General features: G+C 41.3%; 2 protein-coding genes across 13 annotated transcripts in view; both read right to left on the reverse strand.

Annotated features, from left to right (window-relative positions):
• Window positions 1-3,539, reverse strand: part of CHUK (component of inhibitor of nuclear factor kappa B kinase complex) — a 35,093-nt gene extending 31,554 nt beyond the window's left edge. For 2 of the 6 annotated variants that reach the window (XM_081158025.1, XM_081158024.1), the window contains exon 1: window positions 3,344-3,539. In XM_081158025.1, coding sequence (XP_081014151.1) covers window positions 3,344-3,448 — 105 coding nt within the window. In that variant the 5' untranslated portion in view covers window positions 3,449-3,539. The remainder of the gene's footprint in view (window positions 1-3,343) is intronic. The other 4 variants (XR_014000246.1, XR_014000247.1, XM_081158027.1 and 1 more) reach the window with 4 other exon arrangements.
• A 2,331-nt stretch (window positions 3,540-5,870) lies between these two features.
• Window positions 5,871-24,946, reverse strand: CWF19L1 (CWF19 like cell cycle control factor 1). 7 transcript variants are annotated; one of them, XM_081158723.1, is made up of 15 exons: window positions 24,826-24,929; window positions 24,180-24,310; window positions 22,541-22,625; window positions 22,155-22,233; window positions 21,549-21,650; window positions 19,133-19,347; window positions 17,081-17,199; window positions 15,957-16,041; window positions 14,476-14,616; window positions 13,585-13,696; window positions 12,772-12,851; window positions 9,941-10,150; window positions 9,015-9,134; window positions 8,587-8,684; window positions 5,871-6,301 (listed from the first exon to the last, which is right to left on the reverse strand). In XM_081158723.1, exons 6-15 carry the CDS (start codon window positions 19,220-19,222, stop codon window positions 6,157-6,159), a joined length of 1,200 nt encoding a protein of 399 aa, XP_081014849.1. In that variant the 5' UTR covers window positions 19,223-19,347; window positions 21,549-21,650; window positions 22,155-22,233; window positions 22,541-22,625; window positions 24,180-24,310; window positions 24,826-24,929; the 3' UTR covers window positions 5,871-6,156. The 7 variants fall into 7 exon arrangements, with proteins under 7 accessions (XP_081014849.1, XP_081014847.1, XP_081014848.1 ...); XM_081158721.1 differs by lacking the exon at window positions 24,180-24,310 and having other exon boundaries at window positions 24,826-24,946; XM_081158722.1 differs by lacking the exon at window positions 24,180-24,310 and having other exon boundaries at window positions 22,541-22,577.
• Between the last annotated feature and the right edge of the window lie 2,195 nt (window positions 24,947-27,141).

Here is a 27,141-nt window from a genome sequence, read left to right on the forward strand (position 1 = left end):
GGAAGACACTAGAGATAAGATAGTAGATGTATGGAGAGAGAAGAAAGGAACTAAGACTACAATCTAGGCTAGGCTAACCACAGTCCTGTGCCCTTCAACCTTTCTTTTGTTTTAAGCAGGTACCAGCTGTAGTTAGGTCCCAAGTAAGCTTTTACCACCATGGACATAATCTGGTACAACCTTAAACATTAAACCCAAATTCTCACATGAATGAGGCAGGAAGCTATCTATTTCAAAAAGATCCCATTCTGTAAGATCCTTCAACTCCTCAGTTTCTATTTCACCTGATCTTAAAGGCTTTCCTCATTCTACCTTTTCACAAAGAATGTTCTGTGGAAAGTTTGTAGATGTCCAGCAAAAAAAAAAAGTTCTATGTTTACAAAAATGGGAATATTCCAGAGACAGACAGTGATGGTTGTACAACAATGTAAATACACTTAATGCCACAGAACTATACACTTAAAAATGGTTAAAATGGTAAATGTTATGTATATTTTACCACAATAAAAAAATGGAAAATACTAAGTTAAATTGGTTTCTTGAGGAGTTCTCAGAGCTTTTAATATGCTAATGTGGGTTATAACTTTCCAATGAAGGAAAGGTGTCCCAAAGAAATGTATACACACTTTAACAGCTGATAGCTCAATTTTGAAAATGAAAAGTATTTTAATAAACACTGCTTTTATCATTATTCAAAGTGTGTGTATACATTTTTGGGGGACACCCTATCTATGCAGCGTTTACCCAATGTATTTGACCATAGTATCCTTTTTTCAAAGTGTTTCAGGGGATTCACTTTTCTAGACACACTTTGAAAACTGTTACCCTATTCCCTAGGAAGAGTTCTTTGGTTATTTTGCCATGCTCCTATATTACTTTACAAATGCCTTCATTAATAGGTTACCAACTGTACTTAAGTGTTTCTGTGTCTACCTCTCCCACTAGACTTGAAATCTCCCTGAGGGCAAAAAATACTTATTCTGTTGGCTTGGGCACCAGCACAGTAATCAGCTAAATAAGCCGTCTCACATCCTTTCCTCTTCCTCATTGTGATTTAAGAGGTACAGATGAAACATTAGGACAAGGCTTCCACTAAAATGCAAGGATCTTGAATGCTGTAAACTCAAACTGTAAGTCAGGCTTGGGAAAGTAATGATGCGGTTTCCGGTCTTATGACAAGGTATTTCTTCTCTTCTCAATACAGGCTCAGCTGTCAAATGTCCCAGTTTGGGGGAAGTCCACTCTGGACACCTACAGAGTTCCTGAGAGATTTCTAGGATTCTAGAAGACCAAAATCTCTTCCATTTAAAAGGTGATAAATTCCAGAGAGACAGAAAGTAGAACAGTGGTTAACATTGGGCTCCAGGGAGGAGGAAATGGGGAGTTATTGTTTAATGGGTACAGAGTTTCAGTTTCAGAATATGAAAAAGATCTGAAAATGAATGGTGGTGATGGTTGCCCAACAATGTGAATGTACTTAAAAGCCACTGAACTGTACACTTAAAAATAGTTAAAATGGAAAATTTTATGTTATATATATAAATGTATATATAAATTTTATGTTATATATATATATATAAAACATATATATACACATATATTTTACCACAAAATTTTTACAAAGTGATATATTCATCCATCCCCAGCCAAGGACCAAGAAAAGCAGTTACAAAGCATGCCAGCACGCATACTTTCTTTTTCTTATGATCAGGATGATGGTCAGGCTTCAATAAAAAGACCACAGGCAACATCCACTGGAAATATGTGGCTCCCCTCCTTTTCTCTCCGAGTGCCTTTATGTCCTCTCTGATGGTGAGAATTACTAAATTTACTGCTTGTCTGGCTGTCAAAGTACTTAATGCCTTAGTCCTCACCTTCCATTCTCCCTCTCTCCAAGTCTTCCTCCTATACTCTATCTGGAAACCTACCTCACAAAATGTCCTCAGTTCTATCAGTGACATTTGTCATTGTAACTGTCACACAAACATGCCTATTCCTACCAGGTACACTCTCATCTCCCCTATCTCCCACCCTATATTATGGGCGCTCTACCCACACCCGTATTTCTTAAGACAGCAAATCATGACTTGTCCTCTTGAATTCACTTCTCCATTCACTGCCAATTGCAAGCATTCTAGTAATATCGTTATTGTTCATCTTGGCCCATAAGTTTTTCCACTCAGATTTATCTTTCACACAAAAAATCTTCCAAGAACACCACTTTTAACTAGGCATTTCCTTTTTTAAGGCCAATTAATGATGAAGATGATGATAATACCAACAACACAGCAGCAGCAGGAGCTAACATCTGTATTGTACTTAGTTTTACAGACATTATCTTATTTAACTTTCAGACTCATATACATTATTATAACCATTTTACAGATGCCCAAACAAAGACTATACTGCAGGGGTTGTTAGTCCAGGGTCTATACATCTAAAAGGTCTGTGAATGTCCTTCAGGAAAGCATGAATTCCTCAAATGGCAATGCATAAGATTGTGTGAATGTGCCTCTGTGCATTTTTCTGGGGAAAGGGTTCATAGCTTTTATTGGTATGTCAAAAAGTGCATAGCTCAAACATGATTATTACCTGCTGCTCATTTGGCTAAACATTTTTAATTAAATCAAGGCAAAATTCCCAAGTTGGATGTTCTCTGTCTTCTGTCCACTAGAGCAATTCGCCCCCAACCTATCTCCTTTCCCTGGGGAAGCCATGGTCATTTTCAACAGCGGATCCTCATACTGTTTCCCACCTCAAACCCATTCCCAATTCCAAAGGCTACCCAATGTTTCCAAAAGCTTAACTGTGGCCCCACCGTGAAACCTTCCTCGTCTACTCCAGCCCCACTGATGCCACACGGCCTCCAGGCACACACAAGTACGCACACCTTCCAGCAGGAAGCCCCCTCTTCGGCCCCATTTTCTCATCCCCTCGTGCTCACAATGCACACTCTGCTTCACACACCCTGACACTCTACGTTCTCATGGACCCATACGCACTGCCGCACTCGGTAAACACCTTGTCACATCTTGACACTCAATACTATTAATTCTCCCTAACAGCTCTATCCCGCACACGCTGACCTAGGATCTCTCTCTCAATCTGTTTCTGTCTTTCTCTCTCTCTCTCCCCCCCTCCCCCCCCACGCGCGCACACGCACGCACACACACGCGCGCGCACACACACACACACACACACACACACACACACACACACAGGCTCACCGGCCGACAATACCGCCCCAGGTCTCATCGACAATCTTTCACAAACTGACAGTCGCTGTGCTCCACAGCCGCTCTGACAAACACCCGCCGCCGCTCCCTCGCGCGCCCCGCCTCACCCGATGCTGGTACAGGCAGACGTTCCCGAAGCCGCCGGTGCCCAGCCGCTCCCGCATTTCCCAGGGCCCGCCCGCGCCCGGCCGCAGCCCTGGGGGCCGCTCCATGGGGCGGGAGGGCGAGCGGCCTGAAGTTCCACCACTCTCTCAAGGCCGGTTCCGGGCCGCCGAGGCTCGCGCGTCTTTCTTCTCGCGATATGGGCTCGTCACTTCCGGTAACTGCCTCAGGGAAAGCCCCGCCCCGCGTTTTTCCCTCGAGCCGCAGCCTCCGGGCGGGAGTGATGGTTGGGAGAAACGGGGGCCTTTCAATCGGTGAGTACCCTGGACGTTTTCCTAGCCGAGAGAACCCGCTTGTTTTTTCCAGTCTTCAAAAATATAAGATCTCTCCAGGCCGTACATTTCCTTCAAATCACTTTCCAAGCCAGTCTGCCCCGTGTTGGTCTTTTCTAAACTTCACGTCGTCTCCACCCCTATCTACACATCACCTTCCTACCTCTGCCATCTATTCGTCAACCCCGCCACCCGCTGGGCTGGCACTGGCTAAGGCCATCAATGATTTAAATATTGCGGAATCTGAAGAACTTTTGAAAGAATCCTGCGCTAACAGGCCCACTGATACATTAGCCTTCATAGTTCACTTTTTTTTTTTAATATGATTAATCGTCTTCCATAGACTAGTCAGGCTCTTCTTTTGCTTGATTTCCTATACACTGCCAGGATATCCCTGTAATCCCAAAACTCTCGAGGATGTGATGCTGTTTCAGAGCAAAGAACGTTCCCCCTGACTTCAAGAGATTGCTGTTAAGTAGTCCTACAGTGTGCCAGTGCCCTAGCTCCTCATGGTGGGGATTGTCTCATGCCTGAGGCAGGCAGGGCCGCAGAGGAAAGCTTTGGGAATACTTTTAGTTCAAAAACAAGTGCTTCCAGTGGCGGAATCCCTTAGCATAGGGGAACCAGCCCACCGCTTTTGCTTGGAGTCATCATACACTTCTGTAACTGGAGAAGCTCTTCAATCACTTCAGGTATCACAATCAGCATGGAATCAAATTCTCTGAAGAAATGTGTCATTTAGGTTGAGCATGGTCATTTGAGTCTCTTTTGAGATCATGTGCACTTGGACCATCATTTGTACAGCTTGGCCCATGAACTCAGTACTTGGAATTCCTACTAACACTTTGAGACACACAGTTTTGCCACCACAGATGTAACACATGACATTTAAAGGCGGATACATTGTCTGCACCACAGCAATGTCTCTGGCTACTTTGAAAGCACTGAATCGGCTTTTGGCAAAGCAAATGTCTCGTCACCAAAATCCTTGAACAGTGCATTCAGATTGTTGAGCACTGCATGATACAAAGAGAGTCATGTTGTAGGTAATCAGTAATGTGTGGCATTGGAAATTCTGGTTTCCCATACATGCTTCGTAGCCATGGAGCTAGAGTCAGAGTTGGAGGTGATTGCAAATGGCACTTCTAAGAATACGTCCCTTAGAGCTGGGCAGTCTGCACTGATGATTGTGATGAAGATTGTACTAATGGTATGAAGCCTTCATTTGCTAGGTGGATAGCATAGCTAGCACTGGAGTGTCTGATCTCCACAGGTGGGACCGAAATCTAATTCTCACTTGGAAGAGCCAGGGAGACATGCTGAGGACCTGAGGATTCTGATTGGACTGACCCTGAAGTGGCCATCTTTGCAGGAACCTGGTTATTTCCTATAGTTCGCTCTTTGAACATCCCCATTCACATAGACATTGCACAGTTTATTTTTAAATCCTGGGCTGATTAACCCCAGGCTCCTAATATTCAAGTTTGCCAGTCTGTTTTGTCAAGTATAAAATGGAGGTAATAGTACCTACCACATAGATATTTTGTGAGGATTAAGTGAAATAGTGTCTGGCCATTAAGTGCCCAATATATAGAAGCAATTATTTTCTTTTGGCTTTCAAGATATGGCATTCTCCTGTATTCTCTCTGTGCTTCTTCTCCATATACTTGTTGGATCACTCTGTTTCCGAGGTAGTCATCTTCAGCTTAGGACTGTATTCACCCTATCTTGTTTTCATCCATTCTCGTAATTTCATCTGTGGCCAATACCCTGATGATCCCCAAAGCCCTATCACCAATCCCAGATCTCCATGAGTTTATAACTATCCAACTCAACATATCTAAAGCAGAACTCATTTTCTTTTCTTAAATCTGCCCCTTCTCTTCCCAATTAGACTGTAAACTCTGGGACAACAGAGACCATGTTAGGACATAGCTATACTCCTGGAGCCTAGAAAAATACCTGGCACATAGGAGGTAAGTATTTGCTGAAAGACTGAATGAGCTTTTTTGCATCAATAAGATGAATGCTATAAGAAGAATGGCAAAGGCCCTGGGTCCATTCTCCATCCTAGGTTGCTCAGGGAGAAACCACCTGTGAGATCTGGGGATAACAGCCGGGCCTAAAGCCCTGGTTCCTCCTATCATATACCACTTCATTTCAATGGTTATAGATAACATAAAGATAAGGCACCTCCCAAGCATGGAAAAGTATCTGGATTTTATTTGATAATTTAAATTTTTTGGAAGTGTTGATAAACAAAAGCTGTACTTGGAGCTGGATGACAAACATGCTTTAACATAGGATTTTCATCCTACAATGTGACTTTTTCCAAAAAGATTCAATCTTAGGCCTCTTGCTGCAGACAGGTTCCATGGGAATGTACCAAAAAGAGGCAGGGAAACAGTCCCCATGGGAGACTAGTTTCTTTAAAAAACAGGCTGTTACTACATCCTGTGAAGTTCATAAAGTGCCTTTCCCTTTGCTTAGTCGTCCAGAGTGAAGTCAAAGGGCTCAAAGTCTTTCCTGAAGCGGCGAGCCAGAGTCTCCTCCTCTTCCTTGCTGATCTGACACTGCCTCCAGTCAGACTTGTCAGGAATATTAAGGATGGCTTCACTTGCCAGGACCTCCCTGCAGAAAAAGCACAAAGAAGTAAAAATAGAATCAGTTTGAAACTCCCTCCTCCATTCCTCTCCAGCCAGAGCGCTCTCCTCAACATCACCCAAAGACGACCTACAAATTCCTCTGACTTTACTCACACCATTTCCTCATGCCCTGAGTGCCACCTCTGCTATTCTATCAAAATCATATCCATTTTAAGTGACCAGCTCAGGTCCTACCTCTTTCTTAACCCCTCAAATCCCATTTACTTCTCTGAACTTGGAACTACATTTATTGGTACTTAGCAAAGCCACATGGCACAGGAGAATTGAGGGCAGGCCTGGTGCCAGAAATATCAGAGAGAGTTCCATTCTTAGCTCTGCCACTTGCTGTCTATGACTTGAACAGATGATTTCATCTGAGTCTTGATTTTCTCAACTATGAAATGCAAAATAAGGGGTTTGTGAGGTATGGAGATAACATAATAAAAGTACCAAACCCCTTAAACTCTAGCTTTGTCATCCCAATTAGACCAGGAGTTTGCTAAGGGCATGGTGCAAAGTCAGGCACCTAGTACCATAACCCACTCTTTCTGCCTCTCCTTTTAGAGGATTCAAGCCTACACAGGCACAAAAACATGGGCTCAATATAAAAACAACTTATCTTGGCTCTTAGAATTAAAAAATAACTACATACAGACACATATACAAGCTAGCTTTTAATTGCCACTGCTTTATATTTATTTTTACTTATTTTGCTATATTAGAAATAACTCTATTTGTGTATCTATATGTTCATTTTGCACTCTGAAGCTACAATAAATAGAAGAGTTGAAAACAAATCACAAGTCTTCTAAATGTCAAAGGACCTGAGTGTAATTTCTAGCTGCCTTGAACCTACTTCTTCACCTGTAAAATGAAGATGGAATCACCTTTATTGTACAACAGGGAGAAAAAGTGTCTTTTCATGTATTTTGCTAACTATAAAATGCTATATAACTGTAAGTTAGCATTTTGAAAAATACTCAAAATGTTGAAAATACAACTATCATGAGCATAAAAGCAGAGAATCTCTCTCTTGTAGGCTTATGTACCTGTGTGTATTTGCCATCATGTGCCTATGTCATCAGTGTCCACATGTGCATCTGCTGCTGAGGCAACAGCAAAAAGATAATGTCCAATGTTCGAAGCTTTTAACATACTTGGTCATTTGTCAATTATCTTTTTGAAAATATAGACAACTACATTTACTGGACTTATCCAATGGTGGAAATCTCTTGGAGGCTTTCCAAATTAGACCAAGAAGGGCTCAAGGTTGACTCAAAGCTGTTCCAACCACGGAAGAAAAACAGCTCCAATTCACAGGCACCAGCGGCAGATAATCTGTTCTCCCCATTTCCCACTCCCCTCAAGAACCTCTCTCTTCTGGTCAGCAAATTCCTGTGTTTAGTCTTTGCCTAATTCATACCACTCCCTGTGCAGTTTTGCAGTCACATTCTCTGCCTGATAGGAGGAGAAGAAAATTAAGCCTCATCCAAACCTTCAGGATACTATGGAATAATGAGGTTGAGACCTCACATTCTGTGGTCCAACTGGCCTGGATTTGAACCTACCACTGTGTGGCCATGGACAAGCTAACCATTCTACAGCCATGCTGTCCACTATAGGAGCCAGGACTCAAATACAGACATTTAAATTTTAATCCCAATTAATTTAAATTAAATTAAAATTCAGTTCCTTACCACATTAGCCACATTTCAAGTGCTCAGTGGTTATTTGTGGCTAGTGATTACTGCATAGGACAGTGCGGACTTATAGAGCATTTCCATTACTATAGAGAGTTCTATTGGGTACTGCTCTAAAGCCTCACTTTCTGTACTGGTAAACTGAGGTGCCAGTACCTACCTTACAGAGTTGGAAAGATTAAATGAGGCAATGCACGTAAAGTTCTTGGCACAGTGCCTGATGAAGATTAATGGTTCAATTAATGGTAGTACTTTATTCCAAGGCTAGAATTCTGACAGTCCAATGTTTGCTGTCTAAATCTCTCTCTTGCTCAACCTCAACCCTTTCACATATTAGATATGAGCTCTCCCTTCTCTGAATTTCTAAAATACACTGTTCCTCAAAACTTTGTTATGGTACTTTTCACATTACTGTCATATGTGTAAATATTTGACTTGCCCTAAGACTACTCCTTCCTTTGGTCAAGAACTCTTTCTTATTTGGCTTTTTATTTAACTGTCCAAGCAGCCCACTACTTTGTTCAGAGTAGGTCTAGTAAAAATACATTTAAAACAAGAAAACTATACAAACCTTCCAAACTGCAAAGGAAAATTCTTTTTAATTCTGTGGAAAAGCTTCTCTCCTGTGTCAAGTTCAACATAAAAATATGCTGCTCCTGGCTGTGCAATCTAAAGTAAACAGAGTTGCATGAGGACATAGAATAGTGCTTTAAAAATCTAAAATCCCGGCCCAAAAAGACAAACTGGCAGATACTAAAGACCCTCCCAGTGGCACCCATCTTTCTAAGTTCCTGCCTTAGGAAATTTCTCATTTCTTGCTCTTCCCAGGAAAGTACTGAGGCATTGCCATCTTTGTCTCATCTAATCAATACTCCAGGCTCCTGTTCCAAGCTGTCATCTATTTAACATTTTTGGAACTCCTTGATAGTACCTCAGGCTCAATGTGTCAGAAACCAGGTTTTTACTTCTCCCTGAACATCACCTTGCCCTTCTGTTTACCTGCTTGATATCAGAGTGCTCTGGGATTTCCAACAGCTCTATCTGTTGCTCCTGTGCCTGGGTAATGAAGGCGTCTTTAATGTCATCAGTAGCACAGCGGCTGAGTGGCACAGGAATGACCTGGGGTGGGGGTAGGGGAGATAGGAAAAATTCTTCATGTAGGTCCGAGAGAGGTCATGCCTCCTGCAGTTCCTGAGAAATAGCAAATCCATCACAGGGGTGGAAAAACACCCCTCAGCAGAGATTCTCCTCAGGCCAGACAGGTCCATGTCAGCCTGTCTGTAAGGACTTAAACTTACGAGATAGCCTGCCAGATGTGGGAGCCAATCTCTGATGCGGAAAAGGCTAGAGAGAGCTTTTTTTGTCATCAGGCCTTTCCCAGCTCCTCTATAATATATGTGGCAGAGTCAGGCCCATTTGAAAACTTAACAAATGTGCCAAAAAGAAAACCACCACAACTACAAACAAATTATCCATAATAATCTCCAAACGACTAAGCTGCTAGCCCAACAGGCTCTGACACTATTTCCTACCTCTGAGCGGTCACTCGTGCTGGGCTTCACACAAATACCCAATCTCTTCCAAGCTCTACCTATCCAGGCCCAAATCTTTCTTGTAACCTTCTTCAACTACCCATTCCTTTCCTAAACAAGGCGCTTACCGTCTGTGCAGTTCACTTATACTGACCATGCACTTCCCTGTGAACTCTCTGGAGTTACCACCAGAGACTCTTTAACCTTTTAAATGAATATTATTTAAGTATTAATATGAAAATTCAGGTTAAAATTTTTAAATATAAAATAGTTTTAAATTGGAGTCAAATATTTAAATATTAATCAAATTATTAAAATTAACATCATTTAAATATTTATCAATATCTAGGTCCCCACAGGGCCCTTCCAAGTTCTTGGTCAGAGGTTACCTACCTGTAGCTGGAGGTGATGGCTCTTATAATTTCTCTCAAACAGAATACACCGTTTCCCTCGACTCTTAAAGAACCTCCTCAGTGTAGCCTTATACTTCTCCACCTCTTCCACCACCTCTGCTGAAAGCTCCACCACTGACTGGTAGTGTCCAATGGGCAGGATAAGGACATGGTCATCAGATAAGCCTCCTTTGGCCAGGGCAAGGTAGCACTGAAGATGAAGCACACAGCAGCGATACATCAATACTGCATGTATGTCTTCAGGGAGAAAAGCCTATTCAAAGAGTGAGCCTGGAGGATGTGGAAAGAGAGCTCACGAGGCTATTAACAGAAATTCTCCAATTTTTAAAAACCTAACTTTAGAGATTACAACAATGTTCTCAAGTACCTGCTGAAGAATGAGATTAGACGCAACAAATTTCTCTGCAAGTATCAAATGTATTGGGAGCAAATGAGCAGCACACAAACAGGCTTTTGGTTTTAAACACGCCAGAGCCAAAAGGGACCAGAACAACAAGCAGTTGGTTTTTCTTCCCAGGCTCCAAACTTAAAAACAATTTTTCAGTTACTATCACCTTCAGCCACAGAAAGATACCACTTCTGATTTCAAAATGACCACTCTCCCTAGAGTAACATCCATCCCACACCAAATACACTCCCAGGCTAACAAAAAGGGCTAAGGTGACATGAAGCATCCAATGTCCCTACAGCCTTAAGCTGCTGACTAACCTCTACAAAATGAAGGCAAACATATGACCTAATAGGTGGGACGGAAGAATGAGAAACTTCAAACTGAAGTGTATCCAAAAAGGTGGAAAACTATGGTTCCAACAATGGCAGCTTTTTAAAAGAGCAACTAAAAATACTTGTCAAAACCAAAACATGGCCCTGGCCAGTGTTGCTCAGTGGTTAGAGCATCGGCCCAGCACCAAAGGGTAGTTGCTGGTTTGATTCTGGGTCAAAGGCACGTACCTGGGTTGCGGGTTTGCTCCCCACCCTTGGTTGGGGCACCTGTGGGAGGCAACCAGTCAATGTGTCTCTCTCTCATCGATGTTTCTCTCCCTCCCTCTCTCTCCCCCTCCTTTCCTCCTTCCCTCCCTTACACTCTCTCTGAAAAGCAGTAGAAAAATATCCTCAGGTGAGGATTAAAAAAACAAACAACATGTAAGACTGCTCTACACTCAGACATTCTTTGAAGGAAAAAACACTGAGTAGAGAAAAGCCAATGCATACCAGTGCAGGCAAATGAAGGGTACTAGAGCTTTAGAAAGAACAATCCAAAGTATACCTTTAGTGTGGTGGATTCAGTTACGGCTGAAGGAAGGAGTCATTTATTTTTCATTTACACTGAGAAAGTCCAATAGAATGGCAACGCAGGTGGCAGAAACCAACTAAAGCATGATCATCCTTGATCTACTTAGTACAGAGGATTGAACATATCTACAAAGTTAATTTTCCAGATGACTACAGTTCATCAAAACCTCATAAGCACTAATGCATTTTCTTAATTTTTATAACAACTGTTTTTGATTGTTTCTTTTTAAAGCTTACTCCAGAAGCTTGAGTCTTCTAGACCTCTCGTTATGTCAAAGGGCCACTGCTATAAATAGCAGTTTTTATACTCTGATGTGCATTGAGGCTACTGAAGCTTTCTAGTCTAGACTAACTAGCAAACCCCAATGCAGTACTTTCCAATTCTTGTGAATAGTTTCACACTTGCCCACTCTCCTTACCCCCCTTTCAAACTCTTACCTTCTAATCTATTCTATACTTGATTATCTCTAATTGTACCTCAAATGTATAAACAGGACCTGAATGAATGCTTCCCCCATAGTAAAATATATAGACTTTGAAGGAGTTATTTTGGACTCTTAGCAGCCTTCTCCTCCTTTGACCAATTTGTGGCCATGGGCCATTAGCATAGTTTTATGTACATCCCTTGAGGAAGGCATGGCAAAGACAGAGAAAGCCAGAGGGGAAAAGTACTGAAAGCAGATCAAGAGGAATAGATGTAGAGAGGGGACTCCAAACCTTTTGTCAAACAAAGGTCGCCAGAGGTTCCAGAAGGTTTCTACCAGACCAAGGACAGCTAGGTAAGTGTAGATTACTAGGTAGGTGCTAAAATCCTCATGTGGCCTCCTACCTGGGGTGCTAAGCTGAGCCACAATCAAGACCTAGGATGCTCCTTGCCCCTCTAATTTCAGGTCCAAATGAGAAAAACAAACAGGTTCCCTTGATTATCCCCTAAGTTCATTCCCTGGGTAATAGAAAGGTGACTTGAAAGGATAGGACATTTCTTCATGAGGCCTAGAGCAGCACTGGGCTAAGTTAGCATTCCAAGTCTCTTTTCCCCAACATGGCATTTTGAACCTAAATGTCCATCTACTGATGAATACATAGACAAAATGTAGTATATATCCATACAATGGGATACTATTTGAAAAGGAATGCCGATAGATGCTACAACATGGATGAGTCTCAAGAGTATTATGCAAGAAGCCAGACACAAAGATCACATATTCTGTGATTCCATTTTTATGAACTGTCCAGAAAAGGTACACCCATGGACACAGAAAGCAGACTAGTGTTCGCCTGGGGCTGAGGGTAGAAATGGGGATTAACTGTAAATGGGCACATGGGATCTTATTGGAGTGATGGACATGTTCTAAAACGGCATTAGGTGATGGTTGCACAACTTGGTAAGCTTACTAAAAACCGCTGGGTTGTACACTTAAAGTGGGCAAATTTCATGATACAGATGTTGATTCAATAAAGTGATACAAAACAAACACGTGTCTCTTTCTCTGTAAAAGCTCCATGAAAGTAACTTACATGTGTGCCAATGTTGACCACCAAATGCTTCTCCACTTCAGGGCTGGCAAGGCAAAACCAGCAGGGTCCTGGAGGCTGAGCTTCACATGGGAGAAAGCCAAATGTTACTACGGTCTAAACACTCCAGCATATAACCACCCTTGTCTGATCTTTATATCCTACAAAGACTGGTATATAGCACTGCCACAATGGGCTGGGCCTGCTGTGCTCACTATGACTCCTACACGATCACCACTATCAATGAAACTAAACCTCTATTAGAAAAATTCTGAATTTGTAACCATTCCACAGGTAGGTGATCCACAAGTGACAACCACATATTGGCTAAAGTAGCATGTGACTGGCAACAGGCTGCAATGAAAGAACACTAAACTGGGTGTCAGGAGCCCCGATTTTAGTCCCCGCTTTGCCACTAGCTAGCCACATGACCCTGGGCAGTAAGATTTCCCAAGGTCAGCTTCTTCATCTTTGAAAAGTGGGGGTGGATAAAAAGGATCTCAATGAAATAGTCTTAACGTCTCTCCCACCATTTTGATTACCCTATTATTTTATGAACCTACATTAGTTTTGTAGGCTCTTTAGCTCACGTTTACAACATGAATGAAAGAAGCTGTTTCCATAATTCTCATAGGAACAGTCTCAGCCTCAAAGTCAGGCCATTTTTGTAAAATTTCATTTTTATTACTGGTCATAATGACTCATTGTATAATTTCCTCTGCCAGAAGAGGCTCTCTTAGCAATGCTGCTTCCCAAACAAGACCTGAAATACCAGTTATTGCTCACACAGGAGATGTCTGGAACTGAGGTACTTACGAGGTTTGCGAGGCTGCTTTGGGTGAGGAGACTTGCTATCTCTGCCTGTAGATGAACGCTTCCTTCCCTGCCTTTCATTTAAATCAAAGAAAAACTGACAAGCTGACTCTTCCTGGAAGGGCCAAAGGTAGAAGAGTAGATGTTAATAAACTAACCTCTAGTCAAGTACCAACCATTCACATACAAAGGAACATTCCTGCCATATAATGTCTATCTTTTATCCCAGCCTTTTCTGCCTATTCTAAAGAAGGTGTCTGGACTCAGTCATATTCCTCAGCACTTATCCAAGCTGCCACCAAATCCATCTCTTTGGAAAAGCAAGTTAAAATCCAAGTTATAGAGTAATTCTTGTCTAAAACAACAATATGAACTCATCCAAATTCCTTTCCCTTTCCCTCTCAATGCAGTCCTACACTTCACAGCTCAAAGAACTGTAATTGAGATTTTAATTAGAAGATAAGAAGGTTGCTCATAAAGAAAAAAAAAGTCTAAGAAAGCATACTAATTTTCCCCTCATTTTCATTCCTTATTGTAGTGAAGGAGAATATTTAGGAATTTCTTTAGAGTGAATCTTATTTACCTAACTAGCACTCATAAAATCACAGATTACATTGCTAAACAGTTGTTGGATCCTTGCCTGAAAAGTTAAGAATAGAGAATCAACTTTAGATATAAAAAAAAAAAAAGTGAAACTATGAAACTGTTAAGCTCAAACTACAATTAAAAAAACCACTGACCTTACTTAAAAACTAAGGCTTTCTAAACAGCACCATGATTTCCTAAGGGGGGAAAAATTAGATTCTAGGGATTAAACTTGTCTTACGAATTAAACTATAACACAGGTAAAGGGAAATCCTGCCCAGAAGATGCTACTTCTCAATCAGAACATACCTCAGGGGCAGGAATTTGCTTTCCTGTGGATGCTTCCTTCACGGATTTCCTGTAAGGATTTTCAGTGACATCTGGAGGCTGTTTTACTAGTTCAGCTGCATCCATTCGTTTCATGGGAACAATACTGAAGGCATAAAGATACTTTGGAGAAAAACAACATAGTAACATTAAGGGAAATACTTTATCCAAATGTAATCAATCTATTTTATTGCGAAGATTTCCCAGAGGCTTCTGAAACTAAGTAAAATTAAAAGAGCAGCAATTGGCCCATCTGCAGCTCAGAGAATACCTAGTAAATCAAATGCCAATTCAGTGATCTCTGCAGGGGCTAACCAAGGGCTGACAAGTAATGAGCAACAAATCAAAGTCCCCACCCTTACACAAAACAACCGTCACTAGAAAGCCCAGAAGGACTTGTTCTATAACCTTTGAAGACAAACTGCTTCTTTCTCTGAGTCCTGTATCTTCGTGTACTTCGTCAACAGAATCATGGCACTGCCATTCTTTTTTCTAATGAAAACTAAATTGGACAACTCAAGTGTTCCCTCTGACATATAATTTCTGCTGTATATACTGATAAATTTTCTTAGTAGCAAAGATGTAAATATTCATAGGAATATCTAGAATCTCAGACTAATTGCACAGTTATTAAGGACTTTAGATATGAATGGATGCTTAACCTCACTACTGATCACAGAAATGCAACTAATTAACAATACAGCATCTTCATCTATCAGAATGGCAAAAACTCTTAATAAAAATTTGACACTACCCTGTGAGAATGTGGATAGAAAATGAACTCATACACTGCTCATAGGGGTGTAAACTGGAGCAAAATTTTGAGACGAGTTTAATAATGCTCCCCAAATTTTAAGATGTGCATATTCTTAGATGGAAGTACGAGTTGCTTAGGGCTGAAGCTAACACATCCCTAAGAGTAAAGCAACAGACTGAAAATACTATGAATGATATTTGGTCTTTAAAAGACAGTAAAAAATTTTAGAAATCTAAACTTGTTAAAAATGCACTGGGCTTAAAAACTTAAGATATTATGGAAAATGCAAAATATATATTCACTTATCTTTTGCATGTACATTGTTTATGGCATGTTATAGTGAAATAATCTCCTAAGGAGGATTTTATTATTTCTGCTAAATAAAGTTGCTAAAAGAAGCAAAGTAAGAGTACCTTCTGAGGGCAAACTCATGAATACCCACAGAGACCACCACATGGACGTGGGAAGAAACATCATTCATTTGAAATTTTGCGTTTGTTCCCCAGGCCTATTTTCCCAAACCCTTCTCTAAAATCTCCTACAAAGGACACAAGAACACCTGACCTTTCATTACCATATCCTTACAGAGGAGTCACTGAGGTGCTGGGGCACTGTGGTTGGGGAGAGGAAAAGACATGAATGCTAAACTGGGAAACATGAGACAGACAATGATTATTAACCTACCCTCAAATACTCAAATCTTTACCTTTTTCTTTTCTGGATTTCCAACATTTGCCAGAGCTATGAACCTGGTGGCATGCTGTGCATTTTCCTGCAGAACGATGTGGTTTCTATAATATATTTGAGAGATTACAGGTTACCAAAAAACTTTACTTTTGATTTACAATGATAAAATATGTAGACTCCATGGGGCCATGAAAAGAGTCCTAGGTCCATCACCACCAGTAATGACGGGAACAAGTTTACTCAAAATTAAATGGAAGCTTTAATAATACACGAAGACATTAAGGAATATCCTGAGAAGTATCCATTAGGTGACGGACATTTGGGTTGTTTCCACTGTTATGAATAATTATGGATAATGCTGTTAAAATCATTTGTGTACAACTTTTGTGTGGACCTATGTTTTCATTTCGCTTGGAACAGGAGTGGAATTGCTGGGTCATATGGTAACTCTCTGTTTAATCTTTTAAGGAAATACCAAACAGTTCTTCAAAGCATCTGCACCACTTTACATTCCCACCAGCAATGTGTGAGGGTTCCAATTCCAACACATTACCTTGCCAACACTTATTATTTGCCTTTTTGATGGCAGCCATTCTAGTGGGTGTGAAATGGTATCTCCTTGTGGTTTTGTGAGCATCTTTTTATGTGCCTACTGGCCACTGGTATATGTTCTTCAGAGAAATATGTGTTCAGATCCTTAAAAGTTGAATAGGTTTTGAGTGGCTTGCTCCCATAACCTTTGTTTTTAATGCATGGTTTTAGAGAACAGTATTTTCTGGAATGCACATATGGAGACGTAACAGAAAAGTCTGTAAGTTATGTCTTACACTGTGGTACTATGGGGAAAAGGAAGGTTATCCTCTTTGCTCAGCTATATTTTTTGAACTTTCAACAACACATATACTACTTTTGTGTAAAAAAAAAATTTTTATACATTATTTTAGGGATGCCCTGGCCAGTGTTGCTCAGTGGTTAGAGCATCAGCCCACACACCAAGTTGAATGATATGAGAGTCACCTGTTTCAGTGCCTGAGTAACTAAAAGGAACCAACATGTTATATGGCTGAAATGAACATAAGAAGTTAACACAAAAGATGCAAGGCAAATTCTTCAAGAATTTAAAAAGAATGAAATGTTACTCACCGATATGGAAGTCTCTCGTAATAGGTCTTTTCCAAAGCAGCAAAATGGTATCTTGGTTTCAGGCCTATGGCAAGACTGGAGACCAAAGCAGAGCCACATTTTTTGGTATCCACTTCTCCCTAGTAAACAGAAACTCAGTCATCCTAACAGACCTAAGAGTAACCAAGAAATGCAAAGAAATAACACCACTTTGAAATGTCTTTGAAATTTGTATGTGGATACAAATGTGGGCAGAATTTGCAAAGTAAATTCCATATGATGGCAGTCAGAGAAATTTCAAACATACAAGAGGAACGGGGCTATTATGAATACAGAAATAGGAATAACTGCCAGAAGCCAGAGGTTTAAAGGTAAGTCCTCCATACTAATACCCAAAACAGGGTTTATGAAACCTCTTCAAATCTTTTTTGGAAAGTAAGCTCTATGTCTGAAGCCCACAGACTATGCTTCTATAATTTACTTTGTTGTGTACCTACAGTTCTGACAATGCAGATAATTTATTAAAGCACAAAACAGAACTTAAAGCTAGCTTTCAGAGCCCCTAGGGCCTATAGAATACTTGGTATGGAATATTCAAGGACTTCATCCCGTAAGCATGCAATCCTTTATTTGCTTCAGTTAAGGAAGGTATGGTTTGTGGAAGAGCACATCATGTCCTTGTTATAAAGTTTACCAAAAGTTAGGCTTGTTCCCAGAACATTCCTAGCTTCCATTAACAACAAATTATGTGACCTCTCATCCATAATGTTAACTATGAACTCTAAGAGAAGATATTAGCTGGAAATCAATTACCAAAATTAATTTTCCAGTAAGTAAAGCAAGAACTCCCCTTTGTTTTTGCCTGTCTCCTTCAGGTTTCTGCTGAAGGGCAGGGAATTGGCCTTGAGGTTGGTTGTGGTATCTTAGGGACTGGTGAACTATCTTTTCTCCCCTATAAATATCTTGTATAGCTATTTATAAACCTGAATCAAAATCTTTTTTTAGCACCCCCAAAATGAAGGAGCCTCTTTCTTCTTTTCCTTCCTTACGGAGTATCACATGCCATCCTCCCATCGTCTGCTTAGCAGGCCTCTGGATCCTCCCTAGCTCTGCTGTATCTTCTCTACGCTGCATCAGCACTACCCCTTGTGGTCTAGGTGAGGAATAACCCTGGATTTATGGAAGGGGAAGAAAGTGTTGTCCTTTTTCCTTTCAACACCCTGCCTAACAATGCCTGGTATCTTTTTGGCCTTCCTGGTCATAGACACATTGTGCTAAAGTCGTCGAGAGTGCTCTACAAGACCCTTTTCTGGACCATCACTGATAACTCTGCATCTATCAACTAATATTTGCCTCTAAATGCATTCTTACATTTCCCTTCACTGAAGTTCAGCTGATGATTTCTGCCCTCACTCACAAACTCTCCAGGTCTTCATAGGCTCATTTCCACCAATATAGTATTTCCCAACCCATGACAGCTGTCACTCATCAACCAGGTGCACACCCTCTTCTAGAATGCTTAAAATATATTAAAATCAAATGCTATGGTGAGCTCCAATGCATCCCAACATTAAAGCTTTCACATTAGAGAAGTACCAAGTTTTCAATATCTCATTTCTTATCTTTATGTCTTCAGATCACTATCTTTGATCCTATAATGATTCCATCTGAAAAATATTTTGATAGCCAAAAAGCTATAATCTGGAATGGGAGGGGAAAAAATACAACTGCAGAACTGCCACCTGCTGTAAATCCTTTCACTGAAAATTAGTGAACCCTCAAAACATACTAAGAGGAAGCTTGAGAGAGGGCACCTGAAGCAACGAACATAATTTAAAGAACCATTCATTTATAATTACGATTTCAGCAATCTCAACTGTGAATCAAGCTTTCATAATATTGACTTTTGCTTTGGTCAGTTAATATAGCTTTAAATATCCTGAAAAAATTCACACAAAAATTTCTACTGAAAGGTACTAAGAGCTGAAATACTTAATATAAACAGCAGGAAAAGCCCAGATTAAGCCAGTGCAATTTGCTTTTAGAAATTCCAACTGAATAAACACTACTCACAGAAGAATTCCCAAAGTTCCCCACATACTTGGGCCAAGGGGATGTGAGCAAGATATCAACACCCTTAAACTGGGATGTCGAACACAGCATTGTTCTCAGGGAAGACACATCCTTGGGACCAAAACTGTAACCTGGGACAGGCTCATTTAAGGACTCTGTCCCACTGAGGTACACAATCTGCAGCCCCGAGCTTCCTGTGAAGACACCTTTCCGACCTGGGTTCAAAGGAAAATGGAAAAGTTTCAATCAAAACTGCAACATGAAATGTCATTATGGTGATGAATCTCCCCATGCCACGACTCTACCTCCCTGCCTTTCTACATGTCTGAATGAGTGTAAACTCCTAGAGCCCCCTTCTCGCTGCTAGGTCTCAATGTTGGATGGCTACAACAGCATTCCTGTTCAATAAGAGTGCCCTACATGGAGGCTGCTGGAGCCCACTAGCCAGTCTGTTTATCCCAGGTGCTAATGAAAACAGTTGGGAAGCACTGAATAAAATAGGCTTTCTACCTTCTAGAGGAGATTCTACATGGATTAAAAGAAACTGAACACCTGAACATTGGGAGAAGCAATGAAAAGAAAAAAATAACTGCAGTTCTGAGGAAGGTATAGTCTAGAATAGATGTAATCTTCATGTGGGCAGCAGCTTCCAATTGAAGGAAAACATTTCAAAAGAACAACTGTTTGGGAAAAATTAGAAACTACCCTCCTAAATTTATTCCTGGCTTGCGTCTTTAAGACCAAATTGTTCCATCAATTTTCACCTTCCTTTCCTCTACTGAATCTCTTCTTCTCAACTGGTTCTTTCCATTCAGGAAATAGAATGTTAAACATACTAATTAACATACATACTAATTGATAAAAGCACATACTAATTAATAAGCATACATACTAAGGAACACACATACTAACTGATAAAGAAAACTCTTGCTCTTCAGTTTAAATTTTTCAAGGGTAGTCCGTACTAAGTGCTTTACTTCTTAATTAGCTCCTTAACCCACTGCAACCTAGTTTCCCTCTCCCACCATTCTCTTAAAGGTCATGAATCACCAATGGTCTCTACTCCTAAAACTATTCTCTCTTCACTTAGTTTATGAACTAGATAATATCTTTACCTTTCCCAACACTTCTCTAATTACTTTCACCTGTATGCCTATCTTCTACATGAAGATATATGCCCCCCACCACAAGATACTATCTGCCTGCTTCCCTTCTCATTATATTTCTTACTCAATAAAGTGATCTTCTTCTCAGCTTTGTCATCTTTATGGGACCAGCTCCCCAAAATCTATACTCTTCAACACAAACCTTGTTTATAAACTCTAGAAAGATCACGTCTTACAATAGGTTGGAGTTTTGCCAGCACTTCAAGCTCAGTATCACATGTTCACTATTAAGTTCATTGTTTGCTTCTCCTGCTGGATCTCAAAAGATCTCTTTCACAGAAATAAGTCAAATACCTCAGCTGCTCTTTCCACTCCAGCAGTAAATTTATATGGTAAAATGGCTGCCATAAATATCTACAGCAGTGGTCTTAACCCAAATCTAATAACCACAGTGAGAACTGCCATAAGTCAGGCCCACATAAAGAGCTACAACAAAATGATTTCCAAATGTATATCTCACAATGGTAGTTAAAAACAACAAAAATCTGTCCCTCAATTTTTTGCCTAAAGCAGCCCCAGATGATTGAAACAAGATGAGAATGCTTATAGGAGGGCCATAGTTAGATGCAAAGAATCAAATAAAAGCCAAGATGGACTATGGTGGGCAGGGAAAAGAAGGAAATTTACAACAAAGAAAATCTAGAAGAGAAATGAGAGGCCAAGAAAGAGGAAATGTGAAGAGCAGTGGAGCCATTTTAGGGGGAAAATGAGCTGAATGATCCAAGAGGCTGTAGACTGACAACAGGTGAAAAGAAACAAAAGTGGCCAGACATTGAGAAAACCACTAAAAGATAGTCACAGGGTAGGAGGAAACAACTTTAAGCTGGAACCAGAGAAAGGACAAAGTGAGTGAAAAACCAAGAATCAGCACTAAAAACTTCAGTTTGCAAAAGCCTAGCGAGATCCTGAACTACATACAGCTAGTTAGGAATCTAACAAGTAAGCTATATGTTATATGGTTAGGCTTTTTTAAAACATAATTTATACCTTAAATACCCTGTATTAGTCAAGTAATTTATTGCTCTGTTTAGCTGAAAGAGTATGTATTTGGTTGTGGGAACACAAGGAGATTGGAGGGAAATGGGGCAAACCACAAAGGAAAAAATGCTACAGTCTTAAGTATAGACTCAGACTTTGGGAAAGAACCCCCCTGGTCCCCATTCTCTCAGACAGTAATGGCAGAATCCAGCCACAAATTTCCTGGGAAACTTTATTATGTTCATTACAAACACAAAAAAATAACAACTTACCCAGATAAGTAATGTTTTCAGCTAATTCACACCCATCAGTATCTTGGAAATATTTTACTGTTTCCTGGTTATTGGCACCTAGCACATATGTCTGAATAGGAGCTAGTGAGAGAAACAGACATGACACCATAGAGTTAGCAGATCTGCTTTGGAACTTGAGGGATGCTTCCCCACAGGAAAAATCATCATAGCTGAAGTAGAGTCTGCAATCCTACATGTGCAATGTGATCACCAGTTAGGATACCCTACATCCAGCCTTGTGCCCTGATTGTTAAATAGTATCACTAGGATGGTGAGGTGACATCCTAAAGAGGATGGTCATTATATAATTAGGGAAACATAGTCCCTAAAACGCTTAATAGGAAAGAACACATGTGGTTTCATTTATTCAATTCCTGCCTACTTAGAAGAGAATGATTTTTCTGGAACTAATTCCAACCAAATTCCACATGTGAATATTTAGATGCATATGCATCCTTCCCAGCTCAATGCAGAGCTCAAGGGGAAATTCTTAAAGAACTAACACTTGTGAAAACAACCCAGAAAAAACTGTAGTCTTGAAACTTTATTAGAAATCATTTGTTAAATAAAAAATAATTTCTATACCTTTTTTGATGCCAGTTTTATACTCCTCCCATTCAGCATCTGGAGTGGAGCCAAAGAAATTTCCTACACACAACAGCAGCTAAAATGAGTTTTTTAAACAGATATATGAGATTTTTTTATATCAAATGGCACATAATAGTAACATTATTCAGCTTATTATCCAAGTAATGGTCTCAAACCAGGTTTTTTCCTTAATCAATCTGCAGAATTTCAATACATAATTCTTTAGTAATAATTGTATAAATTACTATGTTTCGTCTCACTGTCAAATTCAAGTTGGGGATGGGGAAGAGGGGGTCCAGGGGAGTATGCAAGAAATGAATAAAGGAGCCCAAACTTTAGTATGTTGAGAGTAAAATAAAATTCTGAGAAAGGAAATATCTTACGTCAAAGTTTCCACTTTTCTTCTGAACTGCTCGAACTCTATTGAATAAAACATCAAACTTCCCTTCAACATCTCCACAAGCCAAGCTGCAAACAAGAGGTAAGCATTAAGGCAATTCAGGAAACATGAACAGGCCTGCCTGCCAGGTCTTCCTGGGTCACGCAGATATGTGGTCCAGTGTCCCTGAGGCTACCTGAGAAGTTCGGTGCACGTGAACTATTACTGACCACTGGGCAACTTCACCTGAAAGTCTCACCATATCTAAAATTTATCATTTCCTCCAAAATTGAATCATCTTCTTCTCCTCACTTCCCAAATTTTGTGGATGGGCCTATCACCAACCTAATCATGGAGAGTCAAAAATCTCCCCTCCAGTAACTCAGTCCCATCGACCCCCTTCCCCCAAACACATCACACATCCATTCTGTCCTCCTCATGTCCACTGTCATCATCTTAGTACAGGCTTCAGCATCCATTCAGAATGATGGGTGTCAAACAAAGATGGCGAAGAGAGAAACAGACGGGGAATACAAATTCTGAAGACCTGGACAAAAACTGGAGTAGGATGGGAAATGAGGGAGGAGGAGGAATAGAGGACAGCTGCAAGGCTGAGTCCTGTGACATGGCAAGGGCAGCAGCAGTACAGTGAACCTGGTACTGGACACAAAGTGGAGAATACACTTACATTTCCTCTAATGCCTTCTCTTCCTCCTATCCATCCGACATAAAGCCAACAGTTTAATGTTCTTTCCTCAAAAACATTAAGAGAACTCCACTGCGTGCAGAACCACAGCCTTCCACAAGTCCCTGATCTTTCTTCCCAGTGACTTCTCCAAGTTTCCCTAACAGAAATCTTCCCTTCTGTCAATCTGATCCCTCTTTGCCTCTGCTATCCCCTGGGGTAGTTACTTCTCTTAATAGTCCCACCCGTCCAATCCTGAGTCTAAGTTTTCCCCATGCTTCAAACCCTGGCACATTTCTAAGTCTTCCTGACCGGGTCAGAAAGTCACTCTCTCAACTTCAGAAACCCATACAGCATTTCAGAGCAAGCTCGCTAATAACCTAGTAAGCATTTTAACCTTCTCAGCACCACCTCTTCTAGGAAGCCTTCCAGTCCCTATCAGTCACCAATTCCTGGTGCTCCACAGGATCCTACACTTCCTCTATCACAGCAGTAGTCACATGGAATTATAATTATTTCTGGGAGAGCCATGGTTCAGTTTGTACATCACTGAACACCTACCTCAAAATTCACCATCTCCTCATCTGGGCCCTTTTCCAGTGTTTCCTATCCAATTGAAAAAAGAAAAAATCTAGGATCTCAGCAGTGCAGACTCCGTACTCACAATCAAATCATCTCCAAGCCCTGTTCATTTCATCCCCTTCATAAACTATGAATCTTCTGCCATCAGTCTAATCCTAGCTGCTGTTCTCTAATTTGGCTCTAATTTTTTCTCCACATAGCAGCCAGAGTCACTTTCCGAAATGAAAATTTGATCATGACAAGTTGTTCTTAAACATTTCAATGGCTTTTTTTTTTTTAAGGATAAAAACAAAAATATTAAGCCTCAATCCTCACTCCCCGTATCCCTCACATAAAGCCAAGTACTCCCATTATACACCCTCCCAGAACTGTGAACCTTTTTTGCCTGACGTTGATCACTCCCGCAATTGTACACGCATCCGGATTCTTTGAATACTGCCTGTTTCTCTTCACTATGAGCTCCGTCAAGGCAGTATCTCCACCTGTGCAGCGCCTGGCACAGCGCAACTGTTCAACACATATTTGTTGGCTGGATGGATGAACGGAAGTCCTCTCCAGGGTCCCAGGGGCGCTCCCCCCACCTCCCCCCAAAGCGCGCCGGGGCAGAGGCCCCACCCATCCACTCAGTCCGCCGGGGCCCAGGCCCTTCAACCAGCCCCATGCCTGGAAATCCTGGTTAAATAAATGGAGTGCGGGAGGAAAGAAGGGGAAGTGATGTGTCCAAGGCCGGCAGCCTGGCTGGGAAGAGGCCTAACTCTGGGAGCCTCCGCTTCTCTCCGCCAGTGTCGCCGACAGCTCCGCCGGGAGCGAAAACGGCCGAGGAGCGAGACCGGCGCGGCCGGGCAAAGACGCGACCGGAGCCCCGGCGCCGCGGCCGCTTCCCCCCCCCACCCCCCGCGCGTTCCTCCCGCCTTCGCATCTCCAGAGAACAACCCGCGGGTGGCCACACGCACGTGCGCGGGCACGCGGGGACATGCACACACGCGCGCGCACACGCGCGCTTCCGATTCAGGGTCACTCACAGGCGCAGCGGTTTCTCAGCCATCTGTCCCAAGCGCCGGAGTTGAGACCACCACGGAAAATCAGGACGCAGCACCCACGCTCCTCCGAAAACTGCGGCGGCAGCGCAGCGAGACGTCAGCGCGTCCCAGCCAATGAGGTTCAGGGATCTACGGACAGCGCCGAGGGACAGAAGCCCTCCTCCCGCAGGGGGCTTCTCCTCCAGGAGGCATTAAGGGAGTAAAAAAGGAAAATGCGAAAAGGAATCCCAGTATGATATTTTATTTCAGGGCAGTTGAAGCGATTGAGCTGCTAGAGAGTTCCCAGCACGGTGTTGGACCCTAGCCTAGCCTAGCCTGACCATATCACGCTAGTGAGCAAGACGCTCCCTCCACACACGCTTTTCACAGGTTTTGAACCTATAGAAAAATTAAAATAATAGCCATCGCCTTCAAGGTGCACAGTTACAGAAAGTAAGTTGCAGACATCAAGAATACCTCTGCGTGTATTTCACAAGAAAAAGGACCACCCTCCTATAGACCATAACGCCATTAACACACCTAAGTAAACATTAATTCCATACTATCACCTAACACATCCATATTTTAGAGTTCTCCGTTTGCCCCCCCCCCCCCCCCCCCGCCAAGTTTATTTTATAGCTTTGTTTTCATTCGGAATCCAAGTTTCACACTTGCGTTCCATTCTAGCTCTAGTCTCTTTTAATCTACAATACCCACCTACTTTTTTGGTTTTGTTTTTCATGACACTGACTTTTTGGAGAGTTCAGGCCACTTGGTAGGAGATAACAATGTTTAAAGAAATGGAAACAAAGGCCAGAGTTCCTGACAACTGAGGGGCACGGGAAACTCACCAAGGGCAGCCAAGCAATTCAAAATTAACTACATCTTATAATAAGTTTAAGGAAAAACAGCAAAGTTCTGGTTTTCCTCACAACTTCTGCAATGCTTTTTTGGGCAGTATCAAGTTCCCTGCCTCATAAATATTGATCCCCCTGCTTTGCTGGCAAACTAAGCACGTATTTTTCCACTTTGGGGTAATACAGCACAGCTCAGGAGTGGAGACCAAGCCTGCATCTTGAAGAAGAGTAGAAGTTTGCCACACAGGGAGGGGTAATAATTTCAGGAAAAGGAAACAACAGTAAGAAATGAAAACTCATCTGTGAAATTCTGTATTACCTTCAAAACTTTTCTGCAAATCTAAAACTATGCTAAAATAGAAAGTTTATGAAAAGAAAGTCATCCACAAGAATTTAGATCAAGATAATTAAGCACAATGTGTCAGAGTAACAAAAAATATAATTGAAAAAAGGAAAAAAAACAAGAGCCTTGCATGCACGCCAAGTCTGGCTTTAGAATACACATTCTTTTCTCCAGTGCACATGGAACATTCTCCAGGATAGTTCATATGTTAGGCCACAAAACAAATCTCAACAAATGCAAGAAGACAGAAATTACATTGCCCTGGCTGGTGTGGCTTAGTTGGTTAAGCATCAGCCCGGGAACCGAGAGGTCGATGGTTCAATTCTGGGTCAGGGCACATGCCCGGGTTGTGGGGTTGATCCCTGATGGGGTGTGTGCCAGAGGCAACAGATCACGTCAATGTATCTTTCTCCCCCTCTCCATTCCTTTCTCTCTAAAATCAGTATTTTAAAAAATAATAATTTAAAAAATAAAAAATATTTCAAAGGAGATCTTTTAAAAAAAATTCTATCAAGTATCTTTTGCAACCACAATGGTGTGAAACTAGAATTCAATTAACAGGAGGACTAGAAAACTTATGAATATGTGGAAATTAAACAACACACTCCTGAACCGATGAACCAAAAAAGAAATCAAAAGGAAAATTTAAAAAAATATCTTGAGACAAATGAAAATGGAAACACAACATACCAAAACTTATGGATGTAGCAAAAGCAGTTCTAAGAGGAAAGTTTATAGCTACACATTATTAAGAAAAAATACCTCAAATAAACAACCTAACATTACACCTCAAGAAACTAGAAGAGTAAACTAAGCCTAGAGTTAGAAGGCGGCAGGAAATGAGAGCGGAAATAAAGGAGAATCTAGAGTAGGGGATAAACAGTGGTGGTCTGGGACAGAGACAGCCGAAGTGATGGAAACAAGAACTGTTTGGAGGTGGAATCTGGGACCTCAGGCACCTTCCTTGCTGCTAACACCCAACTCTGCATAAGATTACCTGCCTTCTAAACTAGACTGGTGCGTCAGTATCCTACACCCACTGACGTCTTTACTTTAGTCTGGGAGGAAGATGATCAGGTTCCCAGAAGCCCCCCTGACCCTGCAAACACAAGCAGGACA

This window comes from Miniopterus schreibersii (assembly GCF_964146895.1).
Source record: "Miniopterus schreibersii genome assembly, chromosome: 14".
Classification (NCBI taxonomy): domain Eukaryota; kingdom Metazoa; phylum Chordata; class Mammalia; order Chiroptera; family Miniopteridae; genus Miniopterus; species Miniopterus schreibersii.